At 34.5% G+C, this 20,793-nt stretch overlaps 1 protein-coding gene across 1 annotated transcript in view; it reads right to left on the bottom strand.

Annotated features, from left to right (window-relative positions):
• The window catches only part of P58IPK (dnaJ homolog subfamily C member P58IPK), a 102,651-nt gene that overhangs the window by 44,774 nt on the left and 37,084 nt on the right, over positions 1-20,793 (bottom strand). Inside the window, exons 4-6 of the mRNA XM_090413328.1 lie at positions 14,582-14,656; positions 5,111-5,254; positions 674-855 (exon numbers count right to left, since the gene is read on the bottom strand). Of these exons, the coding sequence (XP_090269454.1) occupies positions 674-855; positions 5,111-5,254; positions 14,582-14,656 (401 nt within the window). The remainder of the gene's footprint in view (positions 1-673; positions 856-5,110; positions 5,255-14,581; positions 14,657-20,793) is intronic.

Below are 20,793 nucleotides of genomic sequence, written 5' to 3'. Positions count from 1 at the left end.
TGGGCACATCTACTCAGTCTGATTTATAACTGATGTGCCTATTTACAAGGCATGTTTAAAAAAAGACTCAACTTTTGCTATAAAGACTTATTGCTCATTTTACAACATTTTTAAGCACTGTACCCTTCAAAATATCCCCCCCCCCCTCTTTACTGGGGATACACTGAAGAAATGTTTGTTCCCCCATTTCTTCCACTGTTGGAATGCTTCCTAGAAAGCGCTTTATGATGGCGCAGTTCTCTTATCGCATTTTTCTGAATCTCCTCTATGGTTTGGAAACGACGTCCTTTCAAAGTGGTTTTAAGTTTGGGAAACAGGAAAAGTCTGCTGAGGCTAAGTCCAGAGAATAGGGTGGATGGGGCACAATGGATGTCTGGTGTTTTGCCATATGACTGCAGATGAGGAGCGACATGTGACCTGGTGCACTGTTGTGGCACAACATCCTAGTCTGGTTTCCCACAATTCAGGCCTTTTTTTGAACATCCCTCATATATCAATACACAGGGCAGGAATACATAATGTGCAGAATTTTCGAAATGGATCTTGTAGTAAGTTTCTGCATAAATGACGACAGAACAAATCTTTTGATATTTATACAGTGAGAAATAGTAATATATTAATCTAAATAGTAATATATTTTAAAAAATTAAATTTTTATTAGTACTCCACATACCTTAACGATTCTTCTACTTCTCCTACTTCATAATATAGAAGACTGAGCTTTAAAAATCCTTTGGTATTATCAGAACGAAGCTTTGTTGTTGGTCTAAGATCGCCAATGGCATTAATGTAATCACCCATAGCTTCATAACAGTTAGCTCTCATCTCTCTAAGTTCAACATCCCATGGCAATTCCTGTTTAAATAAATTATGGATGAATATCAATCAATATTGATAGATCTAATTATATACTTTCAAAAAAGGATAAACATTTGTCATTTTATGAGAAATAGGTATACAAACAATATTTGTGCTTTGAAATTTAAGTTGAAAAAGAGATATGAAACTTATGAGGCTCCATAACCTTCAGTACAAGTCCTGCACCATTGATGATTTTGAAAATTCCACGTATTTCCTTTTTTATTTTGATTCAAGATTTCCTGACAGTTGTCTGAAATTATCTGCTCTGAATGGTCATCTCCCAAATGGTGCTAAAAGTGCACCTAATTAAGCAATGAGCCAAAAAGGCTTCAACTAAGTTCATTCCACAGAAAAACAAATGTCCATTGTTATTTTACACTATGTATAAAGGACATTTGTAATCTGAAACTAAGCTTTGAAAATAATTGGGACTGAGTCTGGTTAAATTATAGTTGGGATAAATGATGAGTTTGAGTATATTACTTTTGTCAAGTGTGTATTTTGGGGCCAGTTTTCTCCCCCTCCTTGTAAGAAATCAACTGAAATCCAGTTAAAGTCTTTACAAAGGTCCATCAATCCAATCGAATCTCAGGATATATATTTCATACTATCCTTCCAAATTCCTAAGATTTCATAGCCTAATCTTAAATCAAAGAGACTAAAAGAGTCATCACACTAATGAAATTCTTAATCAAAAGCACAAATAAAATGGTAAATATGCGGAGATTGTTTCATTTAATTAGTACAAAACCAAAGCAACTTGCACTGAAAATTATGAGCCCTTAAAAGCTTCTGATCACTTGTGAAGGAAAGAATGTGCAAATAGTGGCTGTCTACTCATTAAAGAATATTTTTATGCTTCCAAATAAGGTCTAACATTATGTAGCAAATTATAGGCTAATCAGTATCTCAGAAGTGGTGATTAAGGTAATGGAGAAATTGGTAAGTCAGAATTCAGAAATGGGTGGATAGGAATATGATACTTTATAAGGTGCAACATGGTTTTGTGAAGGTCCTGCTTTAGTAATTTGCTTACTGTTTATAATAAAGTGACAATTGAGTTGGATAAAGGAAATAGCTACTCAGTGATACCGCTGGACTTTGCAAAAGCATTTGACAGGATTACACACTGAACTCTACTGTATAAATGGATGGATATCAATCTGGTGATGTGGATTAGAGCATGATTTGGTTTATTTAGATTTATGAGCAAAGCAACTCAAGGGCTATGGGAGGCCAGTGTATTATGTATGTTAATTGTGTGTGTTCTAATGGCTGGTTTGCCCGTTCTGAAAGACGAAAAACCAGAGTTTCTGGGATAAAAAAAAAAACCTACCTCTGTACGAGACTGGCTAACACCTTCAGATGAAAATTCCTGATAAAGGTTCTTCAAATCCTAGATGGAATTCGAGCCTAGGGAACTGTCAAACCGACTGAGCTACAGAGGCTTGGATTAGAGGATGACTAATGGACAGATTTCAAAAAGTGTTTTATGGAGGAGTTGAATCCAGAAGAAGGCAACTGCCCAGTGGTGTTATTTGGTCCTCTGTTTTTAATTCATATATCAATGATATAGGGAATGATGTGAAATATTCAATTGTTCTGATGATGCAAAACTGGGAAGAGCAATAGTAAATGAAGGTGTTGTAGATATCCTGCAGGACATCTTAAACAGACTGGCAGTATGGGGAAAGTAAATGGCTGCCAGTTTAATATGGCCGAGTATAAGATGATGCACTTTGGGAAGAAGAGATCACAAGTTGTTTACTATATTGATGGAACTGAACTGCAAGGAACTGATGAGACCAAGGTCTTGGGGAGGATTGTAGACAGGAAGTTGACGTTTAGACTGAATACAGCAAAAGGTAACCAAAACAGCACATCAGATTACACGACTGTTGTTTAACACACTAACAAGCAGAGAAAGACAGGTTGTAAAAATAATATTAATTAAAATTCTGAATATTTTTACGAACTGTTTATGTTAAAATGTTTATTAGTTTTATAACACACATTGTCGGCACTTGCGATGTGCCCGTTATTGAAACTGTTTTGTCAAAAATGATATGTAAAGAAGTTAAAAAAATTGATGTACTTACTGGATTTGATATTTGTATTACTTACAGGAATTTTATTCTAATTTAAAATATTAAGTTTTGTGTTTTCTCAGGTGGTATGGTCACTTAAACAGAATGGGCAAAGAAAAATTAACAAAACAAGTGTTCTCTGCCAGGTTGGCAGCAAAACGACCCAGAGGAAGACCAAGATATAGGTGGATTGATACGGTACAAAGTGCCTTAGACGATAGAAATATAAGATCTGATAATGTTGGAGTCTTGACAAGTAACAGACTGATTTGGAGGAAAATTGTAGATAGGAAGTTAGTAATGATGTAATTTTTTTCATGTAGTACTATCATATCCTGTACACCCCTTGAGAGTACATGGCAGGAATTTGATGATGATGATGAGTTTTGTGAAGACATTTTCTTGTCACTAACGGAAACAACCGTGTCAGCCATTATACAGTATTTAGTTTCTCGCTTGCCATTTTCAAGGAGTGCGTATGCTCGCTGAGAAGTTTGATGTGCGATTGACAGCTGACAAGGAAAGTGTTCGGTATCTGAGTAACGGCTGTAAACAAGGGAGCGTTTGGGAGGAATTTAGAACACAGGCCGGCAGATATTTAGATTCAGAGGAACTTAAGTTTTTTATGTGACAGTCGGAAGAAAATTTATAGTATATTAATAGTAGATAAATAATAGTATATTTAAAAAGGAATCGTGGAACTATGAAGTTTTAATGTGGAATAAGTATGTGGATAAATAAAAGAAAATATTGCTATATGCGTTTTAAACGGAATATTGGAGGAAACACCAATTGAAAGATTTATAGTAGATTCCGAGAAGGGAATAATAGAACTGTAAGTTTTTTTTAATTGGAAGAGTTAAGACTGTCAAGTATTTAGTGAATAAAAGAAGAATTTGCTATTTACGTTCTAAAGGAATGTTCGAGAAAACTCTGATTAGGAAGTTTCATCTGTATTAAGGACGTCGGATCTGACTATTATGTCTACTGAAGAAAAGAGACAGAATTAAGTTAGGAAGATTAATGTGTGCTACATAAGTGATGAGAAAGGATCCTGTAAAAATGAAGAATAAAGTCATATCTTTGGAAAAGGGCCTTCGCAGAGAGAGAAACTGACTATGAACATTTTGTCATTGTGCAAACAAAGTGTTTAGTCTAGTCTTAAATGTAAGTTCGTTTTTAAAAGGCCTTGGATCCAATTAATTTGTAGTTATGTAATATTTGTCTGAAGTGTATATATATTGTTTTTGTTATATTAAATGTGTTTATTTTGTATTTTGGTCTTGAGTCAGTGATTATTTGGATTCTGAAAGAAAGAGTTAAGATCACTGCACCAATTGGAATGAACCCTTGTGCACATATAGGTACACTCGGAATAAAATAAAATAATTGTTAGAAACAGAGATCATCTCTATGGTAGGATTAATGTTAAGATAATATTCATGAATATTCTCTATATAAAAATCCACCAATTATTAACAAGGTTACTGTTCCTCTTTATAAGACTAACTGGTTGTGACCTTTACTGAAGATTCATCAGTGAGAGCCAGACCCAAGAAGATAAAGGTTAAATCAATGCAGAGGTCATATTTTCTGCATGCAAATAGGAGAAAGAAAAAAAAGTGTATCAACTTATTATTAAATACTCTGGATGAGAGATAATTGTGGTAAGTTTTTCTGCTTAGTTACACTGCATATTATATATTGTAACTAAGCAGATGCATCATTCTTAGAAAGATTTACAACTGGTACAAACTTACTCTAAACCTGTCAAGCAAAAGAGGTTCTGTTTAGACATGTTAGGTATGATGAAATGAGAAAGCTACTAGCAGCTAAGTTATGCCATAATCTGCACAGTAACAAAACATTACATAAATATATAAGAAATGATAATTATAATGGAAATACCCTATTTAACAGAACTGAATTCCAACAGAAATTTTTAAAATAAGCACCATTTGAACTGTGTTAAATCAAAATATGCCATGTAAAAATAGAATTGCTTTTGTTTTCTAAACTGTGTTATTTCTAAATTGTGCAAAAAAAGTTGTGGAAAAAGAGAATTAGCCTGAATATGTGTGTGTATTTAAATGAAATTAGCATCAGTTTCGCATGTCAAAAACAAAAAAATTTTTCGAAATGATTTCATTACATTTACTAACATGAATCAGCCGAGACAGTGTTCCAATTGCTTCTGGGTAATTTCTGTCCTGGATCATCACATATGTCATAGTAATATCATGTTTCAAAGGTTCAACTGCTGCATATGCTCTTTGGGCTTCATGATTTAATGGATCCAATCTTAACTGGGAAGAAGAAAAAAAAAGAAGTATTAGTTTTAAGACTTGCAGAAAGAAATATAATTACAATGAAATATTAACTACTAGTACTGAATATTTTAAACAAATACTTTATCTACATATGAACCTATCACAATCAAATTTGGGTTTTTTATTACTATTATAGAAAACATGATTCCTGTAGAAAACATGATTTAGCAATGGAAGAGTCTGAAGGAAAGCATAATTACTGCTACAGAATTACATTTAGCCAAAACAGAAGAGGAAAGAGAGGAAAGAAAGAAGTCATGGATGACGGACAATATTTTGAGGAAAATATCACAAACAAGAAAGTGATTAATAGTAAAACAGAGGAGAAAAAAAAAGCAGTATAAAGACTTGAGTACGGAGATACAAAGAGAGATAAGGAAAAAGGAAGAGTGGTTAGATGAAATAAGTAAAGATACAACAGCAAAGGCAGAAAGAAATGACATAAAAGGTGTTTATAAACACATTAATATGATGACAGGAAGGTGAAAGATGCATGGAGCAGTCAAGAATGAAAGAGGTGAAATTCTGATAGAAAAAAAGAGAAGATATTACAGAGATGGGAAGAATATGTAAGTAAACTTTATGAAGACAGAGGAAGAGGAGAAAATCAAATGAAAGAACATAGTGGGCAGAGGTGGTACATCATGAGGGAGGAATTGAATCTAGCAATTCAAAAGATGAAAGAAGGAAAATCCCCTAGAACAGATGGTATACAGATAGAACTTATAAGGAATACAGGTGAAAAAGGTATGGAAGTGTTATGGCAAATTATTAACAGAATTTATGAGGGATAAGAATTACCAGGTGTTTAGAAGATCAATTTTTATTCCCATTCCAAAAAAGATGGGAGTTTTAGTCTGTAACAATTTTAGAACGATAAGTCTTATAACTCACACAGCAAAATTTTTGGCACAAATAATTTTAGAGAGAATTAAGAATAAAATAGAAAAAGAAATGAATGAGGAACAATTTGGATTCTGAACCAACAGAGGAACTAGAAAGGCTATAACTTGTCTAAAAATTATTGGGGAGAAAACACTAAACCATGGTGGAAAGTTGTTTTTAGGATTTCTAGATTTTGAAAAGGCATTTGATACAGTGAAACATAAAAGGCTTTTTACATTCTAGAAAATATTGATGACTCTTATGATTTGGAAATTTTAAAGAAATTATACTGGTCACAAACAGCATCAGTATGTGTAAATGGAGAGGTAACAAGAGAATTCCCAGTGGAGAGAGGAGTTAGACAAGGATGCAAGTTATCACCATTACTGTTTAACCTTCATAGTGAACAGATGCTTAGAGAGCCACTTGAGGATGTAGAAGAAGGAATAAAAATAAATGGAAGAATCATTAATAACTTAAGATATGCAGATGATGTAGTGGTGATGGCAGAAAGTGAAAATGGATTACAACAAATTGTTCAAAGAATTGAAAACTCTTGTAAAGAGTACGGACTAAGGATTAACATGAAGAAGACCAAGATAATGATAACAGGCAGAAAAATAGACGATAATGTAAAGATAAGATGTGGAGGAAAGATTTCAATATTTAGGTCTGGATCTCAGAGAAAGGAACCTCAGAGTTGGACATTAGAAATAGAATAGGCAAAGCTAAATTGGCATTTATGGAAATGAAGAAAATTTTAATAAACAAGAATATTAAAATAGGTGTTAGAATTGGAATAGTTAAAGCAACAGTTTGGAGTATTGCAAGTTATGGAAGTGAGTCATGGATACTCAGAAAGAGAGAGATGGAAAGAATTAATACATTGGAAATGTGGTGTTATAGAAAGATGGAAAAGATTAGCTATACAGAGAGAATATCAAATCAAGAAGTTTTAAGAAGAGTTGGGATGGAAAGAACACTGCTCAAGAATATTCTGCAAAGAAAGACCAGATTTGCAGGACATCTTCTGAGAAGTTTTTCGGAACACCTGACAAGAACTTATTACAAGGGAAAGTTGAGGGGACGAGAAGACGTGGAAGACCAACTAGAGAGTGGTTCAATGACATCGTGGAATGGACTGGTTTAAGAATGACAGACAGAGAAATGGAGAAGAGCTGCTCATCAGCTGCAACCCTCTTGCTAGAGGATGCTACTGGATGACGACTATAATTCTCTTTGTACAAATTTATTCGTAGGTGTCTATTACATTAAAAGAATGCTAATATGAAAGTACCTGGGGGGGGGGGGCAGGGATTCAAGAGAAATCTACTTTTTTCCCTTTGATTTCAGTTACTATCTCTAATCATTCAAAACAACTGACAATTCCCTCCCTCCGCCCATCTTCATTTCAATTAAATGTATAGATAAATTGCATCTTCATTTTGCAATTGGCATACATCACCCCAAATCCCCAAAATTTGCAATTCACATATCACATCAAATCAAACTTAATAGCTTAAAAGCTATTAAGTAGCTACTCCTCCATGAGAAGGACCATTTCCAGATCTGTCTACATACAACAGTGAAATGCCTTAAGGGAGATCCTTATTGGATCTTATAGGCTTCATTATAGACTTGTCTGATTTCAGAGAGCATCAGGCGTTGCCCTTGTCAGATTTATATTTCTCATTAGATTTTGGGAAGTATGAACGACCAGTGTCCACCTCTTGCTCTGGAAAAATATCCAATACATCACTGAATGTGTCAGGATCACTAGGTAAGTTCAAGTTACTTTCAGCATGATAACAAAGTATCCAATTTTTCGGTAGGAGTGTCTGGTGATTTATCTTTAAGCAATATTCTTGCCATAGTTTTTTTGATGAGTGGGTTCTCATCAAATAGAACCATTTTTGGAATTATTTCTGGAGTGAGATCATAGATAATGCCACTGAGTGCTTCTCAACAGAGAAGCACTCATGATAATAAAGTTCAGGTATGGTGAAATTATCATACGGTGGAATAGAGATACATGTTTGAGATGCTGTTGACAGTCTTTGCTACCACCTTCTCAGCATAAGAGAATCTTAGAACAGATGTAGTGGGGGGGGGGCTAGCTTCCTTTTTTTGCATCCTGATATATTTTGTTCTGTTTTAATTTTTTGTATTTCTTTTTCATCTTTCTACTTCTGACATACAAGGGAATAAGCTGGGTGATCTGCCCAAAAGTTGACACATTTAGCTTTCTTTGCAGAGCAAGATTTGTTATCATGCTCTTTACTACCACATCACAGGTGCAGGTGGTAGAGCCACGACAAGCAATTTGGACATGCCCATATTTCTGACATTTAAAAGAATCTTGGTGGATTAGGGATATACAGTCTAACAAGACAGTTGAGATACCCTGCTTTTACAGATATTGAAGGTTTAAGTGTATCAAAAGTAAGATGACATTCCTGGTTAGAACCAGGTGACCAACCCTATGTATCAGGATGCACCTCACACCTGTCACTCCCTGATCTTTCAGCTTTGAACGTATCTCTTCTTCAGGAACATCAAGGAGATCCGATTCCAATATCTCTCCTCTACAAAAATGGAGTGTTTTATGAGGGACAACTGTTTGGTATTCCACCCCACTGATATTGCTCTCAGCAGTTTCTCATAACGTTGCTGACATGTTTCCACAAGGATATTACTAGAATGTAATTTCTTAACACTTTTGGAAGATCCTAACAGTTCTTCTAAACCCTTTTGAATAAAGAAAGATGACATTTTCCCTATTGGCTTTTCTCCTGTTGGATGAATGATCAGGAACACTAGTACATTTGTATTGGTATCTTTGGTTTCTTACTTCTGTTACCTATTGCTGTATCTATGGTATTAGTACTTGTTAGGGCCCCTGAAACATCTGAGGATGAAGAATTCACACCCAAGGAGTTTTTGGTTCAGTGCCAGAGTTTCCCATCCAACAAAGAGTAACACACCTGGATGCCCACTGACCAGTAAGCAGTGGCTGCGCTTGGGAGTGGAACGCTAGGGCTACCCTGGATGCTATACCAGTACCACAGCAAACCTTGAATCATGGAGTGAGAGACTTACTTCAAAACCATTCGCCCTTGCAGGCAAGTTCACTAGTTGATTGATCCTGACCAGACCATCCAGGAATACCTGTCATGCTGAAGCAGTGCAAGACTACCAGGATCCTCCCCTTTTTTTTTCTGGATGTCCACGGGTCACACTGCACAGCAAACATGGCAGCAGGGTGTTGGATCCTAGTGATGGTGGTCTGGAAAAAAGGATAGCAAAAAAGACTCAGAAGTAGAGCAAAGAATAGAGGAAGAAAAAGAGGAAAAAAAAAGGCCCAGTACCATCCCTGGGAGGTCCCCTCCACCACAAACAGGTACCCCACAGGGAAGGGTAATAATGGGAGTATATATTCATTTAATATACAGTTTTCAAATATCATATAATATAAACTAACCAACTTTATATTATATGATATTTGCATTAACATTCAGGTAACCTAGAAAATAAAAAAAAGTTGAATAAATGTAATGTTATGCAACTTATTATAATATAGTATTATTTTATAAAGTTTAAAGTTATTTATAAAAAATGTGAATAAATTCAATAATAAGTATGATAGCTGGTGCGTGCATTATGTGGCCTCCCTCGATGAGTCCCTGACTCCCTGGAGGTCTCTAAATAATAATAATAGTAACATTTAAATGAATGTTTATTCTTTCTGTATCATGAGTAAGATTAGAAATTTAGCAAAATAAATGTTCATATGATTTATGTCGAAATGATAATGTTTTATGCTGTTATGAGAAGTGCTGAATTGTCAATATGTTCACATTCTGGAAATGTAAACATAATTCTGATAATTGAAGGGATAGATAAATGGAAGATTAATATATATTTATTCAATGAAGCTAGCTGTGACTTTCACACAGAAAGTGAATTAAGTTCCTGAACTGTTTTGATTGAAGACAAGATTTGCTATGTTTAGTACTTTGTAATTTAGATCGCAGTAAAAGTAGGAGCAGTTTCTGTATTGACCTGCCTTCTGTATGAATCAAGAAGAATTTAAGTTCTGCTAGAGGAAACAGACTAAAGTTCCAGAAGTTTGTAAACAACAGATAAAAATTATTGGAATTATATAAATGAATTTTTTACTAAATAATTTAAGGAAATTACAACATCAACTAGGATATACATTAAAATAAATTTTAATATACTTCAATATTTCGGCAATGTCACATTGCCATTTTCAAGAAACTTAAGAACAAGACAAGTGCACGCAGGCACAGCAAACAGTAAGTGAGGAAGAAGCAGGAAGCTATTATTTTTCCTAAGGTCTGACGTGCCCCCTAGTGGGGCAATGTTGGTATTCTTGGGCGATTGGGCTGAAGGTCTTCTGATGTAGGTTTCCCAAATTTGAGGCAGTCTCATGCAGCCAAATTTGTTGAGGTTTGGATTGTTTCTTAGGGCTGAAGCTGATTCCATGAAAAGCCTTTCATATTTGTATTTACTACGGTGTATTATCGTGGCTTTCTTCCACCGTATTCTATGGTAGGTATCCAGCGCATGGTCAGCAAGACCATGATTGGTCTTGCTGACCATGCAATAAAATTTCATTTCATAAGAACTCCTCTTTGCATACATTTGTGAAAATTCAGTTATAATTCAAGTTTTCTGCTTATAAATAGTATCAATGGTTTCTTTAAGAGCCAGCAAAAACTAAGCACTTCAGTTACATTGTTCAACACAAGAAACATCTTAATGATATCCTTTATGTTCCTTATAAAACTTTCTATTTTTTGATTTCATTCCTTCTAACAAAAGTTGGAAGGAACAAAATTCAAATATGAATGCGAAATGTGCATCTTTAATGACATTTCCTGGTATTTCCTTTATTTGAGTTGTATGTCAGCAGTTAGAATTGAAGGAAGTATGGGAAGATGGTTTAATGTTAAATCTGGTGAAAGTTTATTTTTTCACTTGGTTAGAGTATAATAAAATTAGTTTAATCCTTTATCCAAGTGTGAGCAAACAAAGTTTGCACCTGAAGTATCTTCAGGACTAGGGTAAAGTGATACAATACCAGGGCAACTCGTTGCAAAGGTGGAGAAAGCTACCAACACTCCTAACTCAGTATCTCCTATAATGCAAAATTTGGCAACTCCTATAGGTAGAGATGACCTGCTAATGCTTCTGCCTGGTATTTCCACTAGGGCCTGGCTCCCACTGAAGAGACCTCAATAAAGGTCGAAACTAGTCTGGGTAGTACCCTTCCTTTAATGCATAACATTAGACATATCCGCAAGGAGATGTGTTTTGCATTATAGGAGATACTGAGTTAGGAGTGTTGGTAGCTTTCTCCACCTTTGCAACGAGTTGCCCTGGTGTTGTATCACTTTACCCTAGTCCTGAAGATACTTCAGGCGCAAACTTTGTTTGCTCACACTTGGATAAAGGATTAAACTAATTTTATTATACTCTAACCAAGTGAAAAAATAAACTTTCAACATCTTTCTCTAAATCCAGAGTAATTTATTAAAAAAAGGGTGGCACACCATTTGGCAACTCCTATAGGTAGAGATGACCTGCTAATGCTTCTGCCTGGTATTTCCACTAGGGCCTGGCTCCCACTGAAGAGACCTCAATAAAGGTCGAAACTAGTCTGGGTAGTGGCCCTTCCTTTAATGCATAACATTAGACATATTCGCAAGGAGATGTGTTTTGCATTATAGGAGATGCTGAGTTAGGAGTGTTGGTAGCTTTCTCCACCTTTGCAACGAGTTGCCCTGGTGTTGTATCACTTTACCCTAGTCCTGAAGATACTTCAGGCGCAAACTTTGTTTGCTCACACTTGGATAAAGGATTAAACTAATTTTATTATACTCTAACCAAGTGAAAAAATAAACTTTCAACATCTTTCTCTAAATCCAGAGTAATTTATTAAAAAAAGGGTGGCACACCATTTGGCAACTCCTATAGGTAGAGATGACCTGCTAATGCTTCTGCCTGGTATTTCCACTAGGGCCTGGCTCCCACTGAAGAGACCTCAATAAAGGTCGAAACTAGTCTGGGTAGTGGCCCTTCCTTTAATGCATAACATTAGACATATTCGCAAGGAGATGTGTTTTGCATTATAGGAGATGCTGAGTTAGGAGTGTTGGTAGCTTTCTCCACCTTTGCAACGAGTTGCCCTGGTGTTGTATCACTTTACCCTAGTCCTGAAGATACTTCAGGCGCAAACTTTGTTTGCTCACACTTGGATAAAGGATTAAACTAATTTTATTATACTCTAACCAAGTGAAAAAATAAACTTTCAACATCTTTCTCTAAATCCAGAGTAATTTATTAAAAAAAGGGTGGCACACCATTTGGCAACTCCTATAGGTAGAGATGACCTGCTAATGCTTCTGCCTGGTATTTCCACTAGGGCCTGGCTCCCACTGAAGAGACCTCAATAAAGGTTGAAACTAGCCTGGGTAGTGGCCCTTCCCTTAATGCATAACATTAGACATATCCGCAAGGAGATGTGTTTTGCATTATAGGAGATACTGAGTTAGGAGTGTTGGTAGCTTTCTCCACCTTTGCAACGAGTTGCCCTGGTGTTGTATCACTTTACCCTAGTCCTGAAGATACTTCAGGCGCAAACTTTGTTTGCTCACACTTGGATAAAGGATTAAACTAATTTTATTATGTTAAATCTGGTGTCAGACAAGGATGTACATTATCCCCTCTGTTATCCATTATCTATATGGATCACATCATGAAGAAAAGTGGTATTAAACCTGATATCAAAATTGGAGATGTTAATGTCAGCTCTTTGCTTTATGCGGATAATGTTGTATGAGGGTGATCTGAAAAGTTCTCGGCCTCAACCATAGATGGCAACACTATCGGCAAGATTTTTTTTTTTTTTTTTCTAAGTTGGTATATTTGAATTGAAGTACACGTGAAGCAAAAGTGTTGTCTGTATTCCTTGAAATGGATAAAATCAAGTGTCACGCAGTTATAAAATTCTTTGTAGGTTTAACGCCAAAAGAAATTAATTCAAATCAGATTAAGATAAGTGTGCACACTATCTTCACTTTTATCTATATAAGTCACATTGAATTGAAAGAAAGTGGCATTTAACATTATATTGATACTGGAAATAATCAACTAGGCTCCTTGGTATGTAGATGTCTAACTCCTAAATAAGTCCAGTACAAATCTTCAAGATAAATTTAGTTATTGTAGGTATAATTTTTAGTGTCAATGGCATATTAAAAAAAAAAAACTTACGGTATGGTTGTTAGAATCAAAAAATAATAATAAATAAAATAAAATAAAAAATAAGTCAAAATGCTAAGAGTATAAAGCAGTATTTAAATGAATTTTAACATATGGATCTGAAAGAAGGGTCAAAAATGAAACACTGGGTCAAAGACTAGAAATCACATATGGTAATTTTGAGAAAAATTAGGAAAGTAAACAGATGGCATCAATGGCAGAATCATATGAAAAATGAAGACATTAGGAAGGAACTTGCACATTCTTGGATGCTAACAATGTCAAGCAAAGCTAATCTAGGATGGCAAGAGCAATTAAACAGAATGGGTGAGGTAAAGCAAGCAAATCCAGTTATGTGGTACAGGATGATAGAAAAACAACCCAGAAAATAACCAAGATTCTAGGTGAATTGATGCATTTAAAAGCGTTTCAAAAATCAAAATGTTAATAGAAAGTTTTATTGATGATAAACAGCTGTAGAAAGTTTTACCAAGTATAATATACTTGATAAGAAGCTATATTTCTGTTTTAATTCTTTACCCAAGCATCTAGAAACAAAGTTTGTGTGAAGTATTTTCATGACTAGTCTACTTGCATACAGACTGTTGACTTCGCATTAACAGAATCAATAACCTGTAATGCAAAAACCTTATGGATAGAGCCACTATTTAGACCATTTTCAACTTCTATTAGTTATAGAAAGTTTTACTGCAAGATTACAAATATATATAATCATAATATTTAGTGGGACCATATTAAGGATTGCACATGAAGAGGGATTACAGAGATGTGGTATTCAAAGTTTGAGAAATAGATGGAGGATAGGAGAAGCATACAAGTTAGTAAAATGTCTATAATATAGACACAAGTAAGGTTTTCAGCTTATGAATGTAGGAGGAAGAACTTGGAGATATCCTGGAAGCTAGCTGAGGGTGCTGTTAGGAAGCATGTGAAGTCCAGGTTCTTCTCGTGGAAACTACCATTAGATGTGAGTACATTTTTGGTGAATGTGTTCGAGGAAAATATGGCAGGTATTTAAGCACAAGTGTCTAAATGTCCTTTCTTCTCTGAGTTCTTGGACTCCCTGGGGAAGCATTAAATTTACAAGCATAATAAAATCTTACTTACCACCCATTCAAAATCTAAATGTGCTTCATCTAATCTTCCCTGTTTCAATAGTATATTTCCTCTTTGCAGACGAGCCTAAGAAACAGTAAAGGATAGGAAAATAAGGATAAAATGTTAATCCATATTCATTAATCATTCATAAAATATTCACTACTATCTCCTACATAAAATGCTACACAATATCTCCCCCCTCTGCCACTGATAACTTTTATGATTATGCAATTATTTTCAGTTGTTTATGGTTACCGAAACATATCTGTTCAAATTCAGTTATTTACGTGGTTAATTTTTATTATTATTATGTTACATTTTACAGCAAATATCTAAAAACATTAAAATTCTAAAATATCTGCATTTAATTCATGTTTCATGTGAAATTTTTAACTTTTTCATTGTCCTATGGAGGGATTCTAATGGTATACAGATCAAGCTTTTTTTTTTTGGTTATTAATCTACGTTTTAATCATTTAGTTACAATGACAATGGTCATGAAAAATTCTGTATTATTCTTTCTTTTGTAATTTTTAACATAATATTTAAGAAGTATTTTAATTTGTTTTGGAGTATTGTGTCATTGAAGCAAATGGCTCTAGATCTATGTCAATTTTTTTCTTTCTTTTCCAATTTTTTGCAAAATGGCAGTATGAATTAATATTCAAGTATCTGTTAGTGTGAGTGTGCTATCTGGGAGATTTGTGAAGAAGCATGTGATCTAGAAATGGTAAGCAGTGGTTGTCTAATTCTACTGTTAATTTTAATTTAAGGAAATGGATTAATATCAAATGTGTCCTTGGCTATGGGACCAAATATGTCAATATTTGGACCAACAATCAAAAGAAGAGTTTAGAGAATCACAGCTTAGCTTTTCCTCATTTCAGAGGAGTGAAAGCAAAAAAATAAATAGATAGCAGCCATGCCTTGAAATTTAAAGGTAGATTTCTATGCCAGTGCAGATTTTTTTTAACTATTGATCCCATACATAGGAGGCTGGCTGGTTAATCAACACCATTAGCACCATGAATTAGCAGAGTTGGAAAGAGAAACTTTCAAATTCTATCTGATAATCTGCCATATGGAAGTGATGAACTGTGAAAATGTGTTGGATGGCAGTTGCACACATTTCAATGATTTAGTAGAGCATGGAGGAATTACTGATGCTAATTCGTATGACCAGTTACCATGGAAGGATTTATGGAAGATGCATGCTGCAGAAACCAAACATCTATGTGAAAGTAGACAGAGTGAAAGTGTGAGACTAGTCATTAATCAACCTAACTATCCTCTTCTGTACTGAGTCATGTATTTTTAGAGGCTCTCTTAGGGTACCACCACCCCAAATAAGAGAGGAATAATCAATAGTTGGGCAGATTAGTGATTTGTATAAGATTACTAGCTGTCTGGAGGTAAACGCCAAAAGAGAAATCCTAGTTTTTTTGGGTGGTGAGGGGCAATAGTTTAATGTTCTTATGCCTAGAGAGGCTTGATGTCAAATATTTAATAGAGCGTTTCTGAGAAGAGAAACTGATCTCATTCTGTCTAGAGATTTGAACACTGTCAAAGGTAACACCAGAAGGAAATGATTTTTTTTCAAGGGGGGGGGGGGTGAGGCAACAGTGTTTACTTGCATTGAAACCTAGGTTATCTGAATCCCATCAAATCTGATGTGCTTATCTGTGTGTGATAGGTTACAAGGCATGGGAAGTTCATTAAATCTTTCAGTTTGTGAATATGAAGCAATGGCACCTGACAATTTTCCTGAGATTGAAATTACATTCCAGCTACGAGGGTGTCTGAAAAGTTCTCGGTCTTGACCATAGATGGCAACACTATCAGCATGATTTTTTTTTTTTCTAAGTTGGTACATCTGTCATAAGCATCCATGTGAAATTGCAAGTCATTCAATCAAGTAGCTCGTTTTATACTTCAGACAGCTGTATAAAATAAAATGAGGATCGTGCAGCTAAACCTAAAATTCTTTGCAAGTTTAACGGCAAACGAAATTTATTCAAAGTTCATAACGTTTATGGGCGCTCTTCTTGACAATTAAGAAATGGCCGTACCAGCCTTGAAGATGATCCATGTGAAGGACGTCCAAAAAGTGTAACACCACCAGAAATCATTGATCAAGTGCACTATATGGTATTGGATGACCAGCAAGTCAAAGTGTGTGAAATTGCTGAGACTATAGGCATTTCAAAAGAACGTGTAGGATATATTTTGCATGAAGAATTGCAAATGAAAAAGCTTTGTGCAAGATGGCTGCCAAGCTTGCTCACAGCAGATCAAAAACGTACTCGCATGAAAATCTCTGAACAGTGCTCGAAGCGTTTAACAAGAATAAAACTGATTTTGTGCGTCGATTTATTACTATGGATGAAACTTAGATTCACACCAGAATCCAAACAGCAGTCAAAACAGTGGAGAGAAGCCGGTTGTTCAACACCAAAGAAGACAAAGTCAGTTCCATCAGCGTTTTGGGATGCTAAAGGCATTTTGTTTATTAATTATCTTGAAAAGGGTAAAACAATAAACGGAGAATATTATTCCAATCTTTTAACCAGACTAGACAAAAAAATTCGTGAGAAAAGACCCAGTTTGCAGAAGAAAAAAAATCATCTTTCATCAGGACAATACACCTGCCCACAAAGGTGTTTTGGCAATGGGAAAATTAAAGGATCTGCACTATGAATTGTTGGAACATCCACCCTATTCCACAGATTTGGCTCCCTCTGACTTCTATCTCTTCCCAAAACTAAAACTCTTCCTTGCTGGTCAGCGTTTTTCTTCGAATCAAGAGGTGATTGCAGCTGTAGAGGGGTATTTTGCAGATCTTACTGCGACCCACTACAGGGATGAAATAATGGCACTGGAGTATCACTGGAATAAATGTATTAGTCTTAAGGGAGATTATGTTGAAAAATAAAAATAATTTTGAAATTATAAATTCGTTTTTTCATTGTTAGGCCAAGAACAATTTTTAAGACCACCCTCATAATTTAATGATATCATCCTTTAGTCCTTTAGTGATGCATCAATTTCTGTGTAGGGATTGAAAATGACAGTACTGAACTTTCTATTTTTAGCCTCAGTTGAATTGTGTAATATTGATGCAATGAGATCAAGCAGTTTGGCATTATATGCAGAGGGTACATTTATGTTAAGGCAAATATTGTCAAACAGTTTGAGCCTTGCTACCAGTGATTTAATTTTTAAAGAAAGTTTCATCAATAATGTTAAAGCACTTGTAGGATATCACTATTAAAATTGAGATATCACATTAATTAATAATGAATTGATTTAAAAATAATACAGTATTATTTTAATAAATTAAAAATGCCAAGAAATTATATTCTTGGTTTAAATCCTTTATCCAAGTGTAAGCAAAAAAAGTTTACATCTGAAGTAACTGCAGGACTGGGCAACAGTATTATTTTTGTAAAAGTTGCCAGCTTGTTTCTCTCATTTAGAGATGCAATTTTTATTTTTGGCTACTGAAGTCTTGCTAAGATATAAAATAAATTAATTTAGAATAAATATTAGAGCTTAATCCTAATATTGAATGAGCTGTCTGTTTTTAAAATGTCTATGCTGTTTGTATCCAGACAAATATTTATAAAAATTTGTTGTCGCTTATGAGGGAAATGAAAATCGCCAATGTAATTAATGTTTTGGAAGTGATTAAACGAACTTGCATCTGTGTATGAATCTCACAAAATGACGAATTGTTAAAATTTCCACTAGTTTCAATTTGAAATCATAATTAAGTAACCTTCTTGTACCATAAAAAGAATTTCACTATCATTTCAAGCCCAGTGGACTGGAGCAAGTTGCTTTACTGTATTTCTGAGCATATGCATCTCTTATCCCTTATAGCTGAATGCTATAAGGGATAAGAGAACACAGCAGAAGAGATTTATAGATTTTGTGTCTTTAATATATGAAGTGAAAACTTAGCAGAAATTAGAAGAAAGTTAGAAACAGAAGCCAAAGAGGAAATCTCTTAAAAGAGAGAAGTTCCTTGTAGTAATTAAAACACATAGCATTTATTCAGTGAAAACTGAAAAGAATTTTACTGCTCTCCAGTTCATATAGAAATGGACCCAGTAAAGTCGGCCTTGTTTTATTTGGGATTCTGTCTGAAAAGTGATTTGAAGTCATTGGTATGGTTTTAGTTATTTCTTCATGAAATATGATGAGACATTAATATAGAAATTTAATTCATTCTGAAGTGATGATATGGTTTATAAGATTTCAGAAGTTTATTCAATGAAGCTTGATTCATTGGAAAAAAAAAACTTGATTCACTTTCATACAGAAAGTGAATCAAATACTGAAGTGCCTTGGATGATGTTTCCTTTAGTATTCTGTGATTTTAGGATACAAGAAGAGCTTGACTGTGTTATGTTGCAGTTATATAGGAAGCAATTTCTTTCTCTCTCCTTCCCCCAATGTGAAATCAAAAATTAATGAAAGTTCTCAATCTCTTAAGAGACTGAAATTCCAGAAGTTCTGTCCATAAAGGAAGATAACTGTTGGCCTATGTAACTGAAAGGAGGCTGGGTACACAAGATGTTTTTTTATGCTGTTTGAAGTTGTGGTTTACAGAATATATTGACACTTCCATAGTTATGTTGATTCGATTATTATTATTAACAAAATCAACATAACTATGTTGATTTTATGTTGTATAAATGAGAGTTTTTTTGTAAATTAAAAATTTTCTTTTGGCTATAAAGGTGTGAGAAGGTTCAATCTCTTAATGGGTTAATTTAGAAGATGTGTTATCCTGGGATACAAATTTGAGTTTTAGTTTAGTTCAGTATTTTCTTTATATTTTAAAGTCAATGGTCTTTAAACGACTTGGTGTTGAAAGAGTAATTTACTTGGGGGTGCAAGTGCAGGATTAAATGCACAAGAAAGAAAAGTAATAAGAAAGAGTAGATAAAATAACATTGCTAGATGTCTTGCTTGCAACATACAAAAAGAAACAAGCTAACAACTTTACAAAATACTGTATTATTAAGCTATTATTATTAGCACAAAACATGATAACTATATTACTTAAATATAAAGAGCCAATAGGCTTCATTTTGGTGATATAAACATTATTTAAATTAAGGGGATATTAAATCCCACATTGTTTTAAAACCGAATAAGAAACTCAAAGATTAGAATCAGAGAGTTTCATGCCAAATATAGTATAATAAACTATAAAAGTATTGGCGACTACTAGCGTGAGCTAATGCAAGTAAGTAGTACAAACTCGGGCAACTCGCAGCAAAGGTGGTAAAGTTCTGATCACTATTCTTGGTATTTTCCATAATGTAAAACACGTTTCCTAGGAAATGTATGCTGTTATTACATTATGGTGGGAGGTCACTACCCAGACCGGTTTCAGCCTTTATTGAGACTTCATCAGTGAGTAGCTAGACCAAATTAATACCAAAGGGTATAGCGAAAAGAACTTATATACTCTGCTATACGAGTTGTCAAAAAGGTGCACCCATCAAGTTACTTAAATATAAAGAGCCAATAGGCTTCATTTCGGCGATATAAACATTATTTAAATTAAGGGGATATTAAATCCCACATTGTTTTAAAACCGAATAAAAAATTCAAAGATTGGAATCAGAGTTTCATGCTGAATATAGTATGATAAATTATACCATAAACTTATTACATTATGGCTCCCACCATAATGTAATAACAGCATACATTTCCTAGGAAATGTGTTTTACATTATGGAAAATACCAAGAATAGCGATCAGAACTTTACCACCTTTGCTGAGAGTTGCCTGAGTTTGTACTACGTACTTGGATTACTTGCATTAGCTCATGCTAGTAGTCGCCGATACTTTTATAGTTTATTATACTATATTCGGCATGAAACTCTCTGATTCCGATCTTTGAGTTTCTTATTCGGTTTTAAAACAATGTGGGATTTAATATCCCCTTAATTTAAATAACGATAACTACATGATTTCTATGCTGGTTTAAAATGGCAGTCTGACTTCTTACTTTTCTAAAACCTGTTGATTCAAAAACTTCTTAATTTTAAATCAATTCACTTTTATTTTTAATTTGTGGATATTTGAATTTTAACACAGATATTCTACACACTGCTCAAGGCTGTCGATGCACTTTCCCAAGTTCAATTGTTTCAATGAAAGGAAGCAAAACATTACTCAACTTAGAATCCCCTCTTTATGATC

The sequence above is a fragment of the Typopeltis vanoorti genome, chromosome 24, assembly GCF_054136105.1.
Source record: "Typopeltis vanoorti isolate ZY-2024b chromosome 24, IOZ_Tvanoo_1.0, whole genome shotgun sequence".
Taxonomy (NCBI): domain Eukaryota; kingdom Metazoa; phylum Arthropoda; class Arachnida; order Uropygi; family Thelyphonidae; genus Typopeltis; species Typopeltis vanoorti.
Note: the sequence above shows the minus strand (reverse complement) of the source record. Positions and strands in the feature narration are given on the sequence as shown.